The sequence below is a fragment of the Chiloscyllium plagiosum genome, unplaced genomic scaffold (assembly GCF_037043375.1).
Source record: "Chiloscyllium plagiosum isolate Xiang-an unplaced genomic scaffold, Cpla_swu_hap1 HiC_scaffold_45, whole genome shotgun sequence".
NCBI lineage: Eukaryota > Metazoa > Chordata > Chondrichthyes > Orectolobiformes > Hemiscylliidae > Chiloscyllium > Chiloscyllium plagiosum.
This window is the reverse complement of record NW_028270183.1, coordinates 18,011,430-18,024,732: the sequence shown is the minus strand read 5'-3', so window position 1 is coordinate 18,024,732 and position 13,303 is coordinate 18,011,430. Positions and strand designations below refer to the sequence as shown.

General features: G+C 39.8%; 1 protein-coding gene across 2 annotated transcripts in view; it reads right to left on the bottom strand.

Annotated features, from left to right (window-relative positions):
- Positions 1-13,303, bottom strand: part of LOC122552183 (adhesion G protein-coupled receptor E3-like) — a 58,156-nt gene that overhangs the window by 32,549 nt on the left and 12,304 nt on the right. For both annotated transcript variants that reach the window (XM_043694768.2, XM_043694769.2), the window contains exons 6-10: positions 8,983-9,075; positions 5,535-5,593; positions 3,948-4,049; positions 2,768-2,945; positions 1,390-1,509 (exon numbers count right to left, since the gene is read on the bottom strand). In XM_043694768.2, the coding sequence (XP_043550703.2) occupies positions 1,390-1,509; positions 2,768-2,945; positions 3,948-4,049; positions 5,535-5,593; positions 8,983-9,075 (552 nt within the window). The remainder of the gene's footprint in view (positions 1-1,389; positions 1,510-2,767; positions 2,946-3,947; positions 4,050-5,534; positions 5,594-8,982; positions 9,076-13,303) is intronic.

The window sequence follows — 13,303 nt, the reverse complement described above, 5'->3', positions numbered from 1 at the left end:
CAGTCCCAGTCTATATTTGGAAAGTTAAAATCCCCTACCATAACCACCCTATTATTCTTACAGATAGTTGAGATCTCCTTAAAGTTGGTTTCTCAATTTCCCTCTGACTATTAGGGGGACTATAATACAATCCCAATAAGGTGATCATCCTTTTCTTGTTTCTCAGTTCCATCTAAATAACTTCCCTGGATGTATTTCCAGGAATATCCTCCCTCAGTACAGCTGTAATGCTATCCCTTATCAGAAACACCACTCCCCCTCCTCTCTTCCCTCCCTTTCTATCCTTCCTGTAGCATTTTGTTCCTGGAACATTAAGCTGCCAGTCTTGCCTATCCATCTTATTTTTTTTTAGATTCTGTAAGTAATGCACTACTTTTCTTTGTCTCCCAGATTTGTAACTAGGTAGTTGTACCTCAGGTAACTTCTTCAGACGCAACCGTTGTAAAATCTTTTCATTGTACTCCTAAACATCTCCTGGAGTACATATAGACAATACAAGATAATCTAATCTATTCTATCTATTCTAACAATAAATCTCTTCACCTTCCACGGGAAGAAAGTTTGAAGGTGCACATTCTAATTTCACTTAAGAATATCTGGAACTAATTAGAATGGAATAATAAGGCTTGCATTTATATAGCACCTTCCACCTTCATATATTCCCAAATCTGAGGCATTTTTGAAAAGTAATTACTGTTGTCATTTTGGGAGTGCAGCAATTTACACAGAGAACACCCCCACAAACAGCAACAGCCAAATTATCTATATTTTTCTATGATCTTGGTCAAGTGATAAATCTTGGCCAGCACACCGGGGGAAATGCCTTCCCCTTCTGCCGGGAAGGAGTTCCATCACCCACTTCTTCAAGGGCTGCTAGGCGTAGGCAATAAATATCCATTTCACCAGAGATGACATGTCCCAAAAACAAATTTGCAATCTTTTCAGTAACTGAACACTTTTCAATATGCCTTTACAATTTTCAGCCAAAGCTCTTGACCCTGTCTAGCTGTAGGTAAGTGCAGTATTTTACTCATACAATGTCCCCTAAGTGTACATATTCATCTTCACCATCTTCAATATTTTGTCAGTGTAGATCACCCAAAAAGCAAAACAGCATACATACAGATAATGTCTTTGCAGAGCTGCTCAGCATTGTGGGGAATGAGCACCTCTGGAGAGTGAGAATGCCACCAAGTGTGATCGATTCACCACAGCTCAGACACATTTTAGATTGCCAATTATGGGTGTTCTAATGTCCCTCCCTGCAGCATTCCCAGAGGCTGAATTACCTGAAAAATTCCACTCTATGATTTAGATATGAAAATAAGTCAAGTCGGCTTCTCAAAAAAATGGAACAAGAAAATTATTAACAGAAAAAATTAAATTTACCCATTGTTTTTTCTTTGTTGATTCTACTTCGATTAATATCTATAAAGGTGCCTTTTGTCTGGAGTCTGATTATTTCAGTAGCTGAAGCATTTTTACCTTGAAAGTTATGCATTTCCAGATCTAAAAATTAAAACAAAGAAGCTATGTAAATGTTTCCCGTGGGAGTAGATTTAACCACAGATGTTGTAAAAGGAAGTTATTACTGGAAAGAGTCAACTGATATCATTAAATAAGGTCTGCCTATCAGGATATAGAGGGACTTTCCAAGGAGGAATTAATAAGTGTTCTAAACAGTTGTGCTTTCCTAACCAGTTCTGTGTTTGTTACCAATGTGTGTCTGAGAATGTTTCAGTAGTAGTAGTAATGTAAACCTCCTCTTAAGCTGCTTCTGATGTCTCACAGGATACCTTCATGCATCTCAGATATAATGTAATTGGTTAAGTACTGTGTAATAAACCTAGTTACTGTTGTCAAGGTTGAACTTATTTTCTGCCAAAGATATTGTGCGGGCATCATTCCTTACATGGCATATGTAGGTTAGATCAATACCCTCCAGAAACGTTGGTGGCAGCAAAACTACCCAAAACTTCCCAGATATTTTGGGTGGATGACCATGAAAATATAAGATGGCACCAGCCATGGTCATCTGGAGATGTCGTTTAGTCACGAGTTCAGGAAGTTCCAACTTTTGCATTAAATAAAATCTCAGGATATGTTTTTAAATGGTGTTTTTCACTAGTTCAGAACACTCAAAAGTCAATGAAGTCTGTTTTTGAATATAGTTAATGTGGTAGCATGTGTGAAATGTGGCTATCAACTGTGCACGGCAAGCTTCCATTAACCGCAATGTGATAACCTTTTTTGAAAACCTTGGTTGAGGGATAACTATTGGCCATAACACAAGAGATATCCTCTTGTCTTTTGTCCGCAGTGTCAAGGGTCTTTTATACTCACTTGAGAGAGCAGATAGAGCTTTATTTGAAGTCAACTGAAAGATGTTGCCTCCAACAATGCATGACTGCCTTAGCATTACACTGGGAGTGTCAGCTGGGCTTTCTTGTTACTGTCCCCACCTGAGTCAATGGGTTGAAAACCAAACAACTTCTACAGTTCTTTAAAGTAATAATTATACAGTGAACATTACTCTTTTGGTGTTGTATGATTTTCCATGTTAGTGACACAAGTGTGTTCCCTAGACAAAAGAACTGTCAATTAGTTGAATCCCAGTGATTGAAGAATGATTGATTGAGGAGTATTTTCTCAATAATTTTCACATTATCTGTCTTGCATAGAATGTCAATAGCTGCCATGCCTCATATCAGCCACTCACACTTGCTTCAAGAAAGCATATCAAATCAAATATGTCTGCTGAATTTACCAATATTTTCAGTTGATACAATTCTCTTTCCTTGATCAGGTAAATCTAGACTGGCAATTATCACAGTGTTTTCCACAGATTGCAGGAATATAGAAGCCAAATAAAACCGTTTTTCATTTTCCAAATTCCCCCATAAGGAGTCATTCCTTAGCAGTTCATTTGCAGTAGAAAGAATTTTCTGTAGAGGACAAGACATACACGTGACAATAAATTCAATTCAATTCAAATAAACATTAAGCCTTTTTTATAAAAATTATTTTATAAAATTTAATGATGTTCTAACCACAAACTCTGTCCTTTAGCCATCAATTCCATTTCCCTTGCTCTTGCCATTGCCTCAGACTGAACTGGCTTTTCATAGCCTCACTGCTATTTGACCCGAGGTTGAGCTCCCAAACTCTCATTGGCTCCATCAAAATCCCCTCCTGCCTTATCCGAGGCATAATCTTTGCAAGTTCCACCATCATGTGTTTCACCTTCCACAATCTGTAAACTTGAAATTCTGCAAAGTTCTGCTGCTTGCCTGTTGAGTTCTAACACACCATTGCCAGTGTCAGTTTTCTCTCAATCTTAGGGTGGCATTTACTCAGTACAGCCAGTTTTTGAGAGAGGCAACTGTGAGTTAAGGGAAACAACTTTTCCAATTCATTAATGGGAGGTGGGTATGGCTGACCAGGCCAGTATTTTTTCCATTCCTTAAAAAAGGTGACATTTTCCAGAGTCTCACTTTGAACATATATAGGATGTAGATTATTTGGTAGGCTAGGTGTGAATACGAGCCTTATAGTGTCAATATCGTAGGACAGGTTGAGTGACTAGCAAATCCAGTGCAGAAACTGCACCCAACAGTTATTGCAAATAGTGGACCACACATCCATTGTTCACCATCACCACTTTGCGCTCCGACATACCCAGGCTCCTAAACCTCATTTTCAAATTGCTTCATACCCTCACCCACCACATTCCTTATCTATGAAATCTCGTTCAATCGTAAAATGCATTAATATCTTTACACTCTCTTTCCATTCAATTCTTTTTTCTATTCCCCAACTCCTTTATCCCCTCATTATGCAGCCATGCCTTCAGGCACATAGGCCCTGAGTTCTGGAATCTCCCAGGGCTGAATTACCAATTTAACCCTGTGAAGAAACAAAATGAAGTGCTATCTGCTGTGACTAACCTGAAATACAGGCTCACCATCCTGGGCCTGACACTGCTCATTCACCAGTCCAACAATCGAATTAACCTCAGAACAATATCTGTGCAATGTATACCAGGAATTCTGTGATAAGGAAGAAAACAAAGCTTGAACATCTTTAGGAGTAGAGAGTGAATCTCAGTCCACTGGGAATTAATAATTTGCAAAATTTTCAGAGGTCAGCAAAGGTATGTAGGGTTCAAACATGCGCAAAGAAATCACAAGCATAACACTTCATAAATACCATCACATAACTGATAATTATCAGACATATGTGAATGCTCTGTGTATTCAGCTACATATATAGCACATGCTCACCTGCATACATATGCATTGAGGTGTGAGATATAGCTCTGGAGCAAAGAAGAGGAAATATTTCCTTGTATCCAGTAAGTTCCAAACTTGGACTCAGAATAGGTGAAAATGGTCTTCGCCAATATCACAAAACTTGGAGTGGACTCTTGTTATAGCATTAGGTGTCTTGCCAATTGGCTAGTGATTCAGCAAGCAACCAGGCGTGCCTCTTTTCGGGAAGCCTGTTGAAACACATGGCAATCAGACACTGACAAGGCCAAGGCCTGGATCTCCCTCGAACCATGGCCTTGGGCTCGAAGTTCATTCAAGGTGAGAGCTGCCAGCCAGAGGCTGAGGGGGCAGTGATTGCTGGAAGAAGAGCACCCACAGAATTCCAGGACGGTGGACGTTCCAGGCAATTCTTTACTGCAGAAGGCTGATTGTTAAGTATATTCAAGGCTGTGATAGACAGATTTTTAATAATGAAGTGATCAAGGATGATGGGGAAATGGCAGGCAAGTGGAGATGAGGATTATAAGGTCAGCCATGATCACATTATATGGCAGGGTAGATTCAATAGGCTAAATGGCCTACTTCTGCTCCTATCTTTTACAGCCTAAAAACAAGCTAAATAATGTTGTGGGGAGGAGGTTCATGGGCTGGAGATCATAGGGATAGAAGTAGACAGCAGGACTGGTAATAAGTGTAGTAGGTGACTCTCTTTGTCACACCCCTATCCAACGTCCAGTTTCCTGACCAGGCACTGACTACCTTTGATTGTGGGACCCCACCAATCCCACTGAGGTGACAAGCTGCCCTTTCAATCTGACCCATTGTGGACACTCATTGGCAATAGTCAGAGGTCATGGAATAGTCATGAAGGTCAGAAGTCCTTCATTGGTGGGGTTGGCAACTCGACCTGGGACCTCCTGCTCAGAACCTAATCTGAATGGAGGCAGGATCAGCCATGCCACATTAAATGCCTTTCACACCTCCAAACTCATCACCGATCAGAGTGGAAGATTCTATCCTTTGACTGATGGCAGCTCCATTTTAGACTGTCCCATAATAGTAAAGAAACACTCATAAACCATTTTGCTCATTGATAAAATCCAAATTCGTTCAGGGCAAAGCACTGGCAATGTGGAATTGTTCTATTCCCCAAAATGCATATTGCTTTCTTTAAAGGTTAACATTTGATTGAAATGTTTCACACATGGTTATTGTTACAGCTATTTCATCGGAATGGCAATGTGATGTGCTGTGGTAACATACCTGAATCTGCTGGTCCCAGTGGATGAAACTGCACCGTGATATGTTAAATTGATTCGGGTCTATGAAGACATTTAAACACGGAATTCAAGAGTTACAAAAGCAAATAGAAATGTGTACATATTCACCTTTATTCATTCTCAGTATGTGGATGAAGAAAAAGCCAACATTTATTGCCATTCCCAGAGTGTCTTAAGTAAAACTCATGTACATTGGTGGGCGGCCCGGTGGCACAGTGTTAGCACTGCTGCCTCACAGTGCCTGAGACCCGGGTTCAATTCCCACCTCAGGCGACTGACTGTGTGGAGTTTGCACGTTCTCCCCGTGTCTGCGTGGGTTTCCTCCGGGTGCTCTGATTTCCTCCAAAGATGTGCAGGTCAGGTGAATTGGCCATGCTAAATTGCCCGTAGTGTTAGGTAAGGGGTAAATGTAGGGGTATGGGTGGGTTGAGCTGCGACGGATCGGTGTGGACTTGTTGGGCTGAAGGGCCTGTTTCCACACTGTAATGTAATCTAATCTAATTTATCTTGTGCCTTACAGTACTTTCATGACTTTTCAAAATGCTTTATGGACAATAAAGTTGCAATCATTGTTTCTGCAAATGAAGCAGCAAGTTTGCACACAATGTAACAATGCTAGTGGTGCAATCAGGCTGGCTTAATGTCTGACTGGGGTTGGAGATGAAGGGAATGGAGTTTGGAGTGGGGACCAAAAAACAATGACTTCAAACCTCCCAATATTTAATTGGAGATTTCTGCTCATCCAGTACTGGAAGCCCTAATGGCAGTCTGATAGGGCTGGTTCCATTCATTATCTGTCTCATTGTATCCAGAGATTATCCTGCAACAAAAACAGAAATTGCTAGAAAAGCTCAGCAGGCCTAGCAGCAGTTGTGGAGAGAAATCAGAGTTAATGTAGGAGTCAAGGAGTTGAGAGAGCTAAGGTGAGGTAGAGTTGGGTTTCATAAGTGCACCTACAGAAACAGACTCTATGCTTTGGAATGATGTTGGCAAGGTGTAATATGAGAAATAGGAAAGGTTGAGGGCAGATCTTTTGGGGATACCAGAGGTAATAGTGTAGGAGAAAGCAGGAGAAAGTGTTACATAGGAACCGAAAGAACTGCGGATACTGTAAATCAGAAGCAAGAACAGAAATTGCTGGAAAAGCTCAGCAGGTCTGGCAGCATCTGTGGAAAGAAATCAGAATTAAAGTTCTGAGGAAGGGTCACTCGACCTGAAACATTGACTCTGATTTCTCTCCATAGATACTGCCAGGCCTGCTGAGCTTTTCCAGCAAATTCTGTTTTTGTTGCAGGGAATCTCTGGCTACAATGAGACAGATAATGAATGGAACCAGGTAAGAGCAGATCCCCCCACAGCTGGACAACAATGGTGAGGGGTTTGAGGAGGATGGCGCAGTCAACTGCATCAATGACTGAGTACAGGTCAAGGCGGCCAAAGATGGAAAGTTTATCTTTGTCATAATCACAAAATATGTCACTTTGTTAAGAGCTGATTTGGTCATATGACAGCATTTGAATCTGTTTGAAGTAATTTAAACATGTCAGTGCTTGAGAGACACAGGGTGCACTCAAAAACATATTTGTAAATGGCAACTCAAGGAGGACAGGTTTGGATTCCAGCCATGATTCGTGAGGATAGGACTTATGACAGTAGGATGAATTTAGTCATGAATTGAAAGTAAAGTTTTGGACCAACTGGGTTTCAGATAAAATTGAATTATGGGAGTTCTCAAGGAATTGTGCCTGGAGGTGAGATGGTCGTCAATGATGCCATGGCAGAGTAGGCTAATGAAAGCTGACAGTCTGGATGAACAAAGGAAGCTCTAAAACCTGGCACTCATCCACAGCTTCACCAGATAAAGAATATACCAATGAATATTTATCCTCTGTGTTCATCATTGAGAAAGACATGAGGAATTGAGAATTTGGGCAAGTAAGTGGCTATATGTTGGGAACAATCCATGTTACAGTAGAGGCGGTGCTGAATGTATTAGAATGTATTAAGGTGGATAAATCTCCTGGTCCTGATGAGATATATCCTTTTCTCTGCAAGAGGCTACAGGAGAAATTGTGGGGGCCTGGATTATATTCTTGTATCATCATTTGCCATGGGTGAAGTACTGGAAGACTGAAGGGTAGTACATATTGTGCCCTTATTCAAAAAGACTGCAAAGAAAAGCCTGGAAACTATAAATCAGTAAGCTTAACATGTGTGGTAGGTAAGTCACATGAGAAGATTCTGAGATAAGATATACATGCATTTGGAAAGACAAGGTTTGATTGGGAAAGGTTTTGTGCACAGGAGATCATGCCTCACAAATCTGTTCGAGTTCTTTCATGAAGTGACCAGTTAGGTTGAAGAGGGCAGGGCAATAGACATAGTCTATATGGATTTCAGTAAGGTCTTTGATAAGGTTCCACATGGTAGACTGCTCTGGAAGGTTAGATCACATGGAATCCAGGGGGAGCTGGCAAATTAGATACACAATCAGCTTGATGGTAGGAAGCAGGGGTAATAGTGGAAGGGTGCTTGTTGGATTGGAGGCCTGTGACTGGTGGAGTGCCTCAGGTATTGGTGCTGGGCCCACTGCTGTTTATCTATATCAATGATTTGGATGAGAATGTATAAAGCATGATTAGTAAATTAGCAGATGACATTAAAATAGACAATTATATGGACAACGAGGAAGATATCAGAAATTGCAGCAGAACCTTGATCAGCTGGGGAAGTGGGCCGCGAAATGGCAAATGGAGTTTAATATAGATAAGTGTGAGGTCTTGCATTTTGGAAAGTCAACTCAAGGTAGGAGTTTCATAGTGAATGGTAGGTCCTTAAGGAGTGCAGGAGAACAGGGGGACTTGGAGGTCAGGTGTATAGTTCTCTGAAACTGGAGTCACAGGTAGACAGGGCAGTGAAGGAGGCTTTTGGCACCTGGCCTTCATCAGTCAGGGCATTCAGTATAGAAGTTGAGAAGTTACATTGCAGTTGTACAAGACATTGGTGAGGTTGCACTTGGGAGAATTGTGTTCAGTTTTGCTATAGGAAAGATGTTATTACACTGGAAAGAGTACAGAAGAAATTTACAAGGATGATGTCAAGAGTCAGCAGTCTGCATTATAGAGAGAGGTTGAACAATCTAGGACTTTTTCCTTTAGAGCATAGGAGACCGAAAGGGAATCTTATAGAAGCTTGTAAGATCATGAAAGGCATGGATAGGGTGAATGCACTCAGTCCTTTTCCCAGGGTTGGGGAATTGTGGACTAGACAGCATCAGTTTAAGGTTAGAGGGGAAAGAATGAAAGGGAACCTGAAGGCAATGTTTTTACACCAGGATTCATTTGAGCTGGTTCAGTGTGTCTGAATATTAATCGAAATTTCACATGGCACCTTTTTTTAAAATAATAAAACTTGATTAACTTTGTTTTTACCAATGCAGGTTTTGTTATCACAACTGTAGCTTCCAGGTTTATTTGTGCAGGCTTGTTCAGCACCACATGGATTTTGAAGACACTCATCAATATCTAAAACCAAATAAAATGTATGAGTGTTTGCATAAGTATTTCCCACATTACAGTCAAATTAATAAGTAGGCAAATCAAGTCTCTTTCAGATCCAAAATTCCTGTAATCGGGAAAAATCAACAGTACAGGTAATACTTTGATCATAATCTTTCATGGGTTAACTAACTAGGTGCTATTCAATACTGACAACTTAACCTCTATAGTGACTTTAACACAATTAGAAACAATTCAAGATGCTTCACAAGGCCATTAGAAAACACACTGTAACATCAAAATACGTAAGTAGATATTAGGTCAGATGAACAAAACATAAATTTTTGACCAAACTTTTATGTAGCAGCTCAAAACAGGAAAGCAAGGTGGAGAGGCAGAGATGTTTAGGGAGAGAATTCCAGAGCTTGGGACCAAGACAACTAACATCACAGATGGAGCGAAGAAAACTGGGGATGCACATGAGACCAGAATTAGTAAAGCACAAATATCTGAGAAAGTTGTGAGGTTGGAAGAGATTCCAAGGATGGGGAGAGGTGACGCTTGGAGGAATCTGAATACAGGGACAAGCACTTTAAAGTCCAGATGTTACTTGACCAGAATTCAATGTAGATCAGTACGCAGGTATTAGGGACTTATTGTGAACTAAAACACAAGTGGCGGAGTTTTGGGTGATACCAAGTTTACAGAAGGTAAGGAGTATGTTGGAATGATGGTGTCTAGGGAAACAAATACATAGAATCGGGTTTCAAGTACAGATGGGTTAAGAGAGGGAGAAGTTGGATGATATTAAGGAGGTGGGTAATAGTTAGTCTCAGAGATGGAAAGAATAGGAGGTCAGAAGCTCTACAAACGTCAGCAGTGGGGTCTTTTGGAATTGTTAAACTGAGACTCCATCTCATGTGGATGCAAAATAGTCGACAACACCATTTTGAAGAGCAGGGAAATACCGGCCAACCTTTAGCCTTCAACTGAATATCACTATAAAGAGTTAACCTATTATTGCCGTTTGTGGGAGTTTGCTGTATGCAAATTGGTTCCTTCACGGCTGTGAACATTCATTTTAAGGAAGTACAGATAGTGCTAATATAATAGTTACAAAACACAATAGTATGCTAACACAACAGTAGTTACGTTCTTGAAAATCACCATGCTAAATAAAACCACATTATTCAAATCACACATTCCCACAGAAACCCATTCTAGTTATGTTCCCTGAATGTCAAACAAGTACCAAATAGAAGATTATGCTTAATATAAAACACTCAAATGGACATGAAAATATGCAGAAATATTATCTGTTGATGTTTCTTGCCTCCATGTTTTTTCTGGTGGTGTACACTTTTCTAAAAACTTATCAGCTCTTAATTAAGGCATGTAACATCTAAATGCGGAATGAACAGCAACATATCCAGGAATGGTAAGTTTTGTTTCACATTTATTTCTCTGTGCTGCTGGAGTCAAGTAAGAACTGCGTCATCAAGAATTAGGTGCACATATCGAAATTTTGGGATGCAAAATGCAAATTATGTGTGGCGAAACCTTACTAATCAAAACTACATTAATCAAGGACTTTCTATACAGCAGATCCTTGGCTCCATGCAAGCAAGACAAAATATAAGCAGGAAAGATAAATTGGGTGCTCCGGTTTCCTCCCACAGTACAAACAAAACGTGCAGGTTAGATGAATTGGCCATGCTAAATTGCCCGTAGTATTAGGTGAAGGGGTGAAATGTAGGGGAGTGGGTCTAGGTGGGTTGCGCTTCAGCGGGTCGGTGTGGACTTGTTGGGCCTAAGGGCCTGTTTCCACACTGTAAGTAATCTAATCTAATCTAATGGATCAAGCAGTTGATATCTATGCTATAAATTCTGCTTAAAACACAATAGAGCTGCTACTGTTTCTCGCAGAATGTTCTTCTATGAGTTGGCAGCAGTTTTACAAGGTGTACTGAAGTGCCAAGAGTACATGAGCAACACTGACATCTACTCAGTCCTTTAATCATCCTCTACAATAAGAATCCTATAATCATGCAGAATTGTGATTCAACCAATGTGTTCCAGTTTTGGCCAAAATATTAATGGCTCAAGCTCTTTAACCGGTTAAAACTGGACAGATTGATCAGTATGGAAGCAATTAGATAAGAATAAAGGAATAGACATAGACCATTCAGCCTCTCAAGGAAATTCTGTCATGCAATTAGTCCATGTGTGATTTATATCCAACTTTGACAACCCATATTCATTTCACAGTTCTTCAGTACTCTTCATTAACAATAATCTATCAATCTCAGTTTGGAGATTTTTACTTAATCTTCATTTATAACTGCCTTTTGAGGGACAGAGTTCCAGGCTTCCACTTCATTTTTCATGTTTCTGAGTTCATAATCTCACCATCACTGAGACTATTTCCTACCTCCCTATTATAATCCAACTTGCTAACTGCCATCTCCCTCAAACAGCCTAGCTCTATTCTAACATTGTTCTGAAATCTTCTCTGAGAACAAATAATTGCTCTCCATCTACCTATCATCAGTTTAAGCACTTCAATTAGATCATTTTTTAAATATACAAATCATGAAGCCTTGCAGACATTATCCTGTTTTTCAAGCACAGACAATGTCAATGCTGGTAGTGAATCTTCTATTAATCCAGGAACACAAGCCTGGTGTAATGAAGATGTGAGTGTACTATACCTTTGAGAGTTAAAAGCTAAGAGAATTACCTGACAGCACCAAGTATTCTGAATAAGATACAATGTAACATGTGGTCCAGTAGCTAGGGTACCTGATTGCCTGGAGCCAAAAGCTAGTTTGAATTAGGCTAATCAGTTTAAACTATACCCTGCAAAAAAAACAAACTCCAATTAAGTTTGAATTGAATATATTGACAATATTAATGGCAATGACACAATCCCTTGCTTTGGGGGTATAAGACAGGGAGAACTGCCAAAAGACCAAAGAATGTATGCTGCTAGTTAGAATTCTCTGAGAGGTACCTGTCAAGAGAAGGAATTTGCACAGAGAAAAACATCAACACCAACCTGGAGAGCAACTCTACAGAGGAAAATAAAGAAAAGATTCAATCGTTGGCTGGTTTTGAACTTTGAATTTTTCAGTCAACCTTAGTCGGGGGTTTTATCAGACTAGTACAATAGAAAGGAAAGTAAAAGATAGGTTAGAGGAAGGAGTTGTAAATAGTTGTTAGTTAATTATTCTCTATTATACTTTAAATAATTCTTGGCCTCTTGGATTTTCACAGATTACTGCACGGGATAAATCTTTTCTGTGTTGCTCGTTTAAATTAAGCAGGAGGGTTTACCAGGTGTCATAACAGTTTGGGGGCTTGTCCGGGATTTGAACAGTTTTGGGGGCTTTTGTCCATGGTTTGAACAGTTTGGGTCTTGGACTTGTGATTTGAGTGGTTTAGACAGATTTGAATAGATTTGGGGGTAAGAAAAATCCCAACAGATTTAAACACTTGCAGGTTAGTGCTCTAGATCTTGAAATAAAATGTAGGTGAGACAATTTGTTTAATTTCAGTGACTTGTGGTTGATTAAATTAAAGGTGAGAGAAATGGCTCTTAAAATTGCTAAAGAGGTTTTGGGATTTGAAGATGGTTGTCAAATTGCCAAGAAAGATTAGAAGGAAAGAAAAAGTTCATACTTTTAGAATGAGCAGAGAAATTAGATTTGGATTTAACCAAGGACAAAAGTAAAGCTGAAATCGTAAGGGAGTTACTCAAACACTTAGGTGTGTCAGAGAAAAAGACAAGTGCGGTAGAAGTAATTCAAGTTAACAGGATGGAGATTAGAAGAGAAGGTAGTGATATATACAAATATGTCAAAACTCTGCCACCTTTTGACGAGAAAGATGTTGAAGCCTTCTTTATTTCATTTGAAAAATTGACGAGGCAGATGGAGTGGCCCAAGGATGTATGGGTAATGCTAGTTCAGACTAAAGTGGTAGGCAGAGCTAGTGAGGAATTTGCTGCGCTGTCAGATGAGGGGTCAAGAGATTATGAAGAGGTTAAACAGGCTATTTTAAGTGCTTATGAATTGGTCCCTGAAGCATATAGACAGCAGTTCAGAAACAAAGAAGGAACCAGGTCAGATTTATGCTGAGTTTGAAAGAATTAAACACAGTCACTTTGATAGATGGGTGCATGCTTTGAAAATAGATAGGATCTTTAAGGCTCTAAGAGAGATTATTCTGCTGGAGGAGTTTAAAAATTCACTTC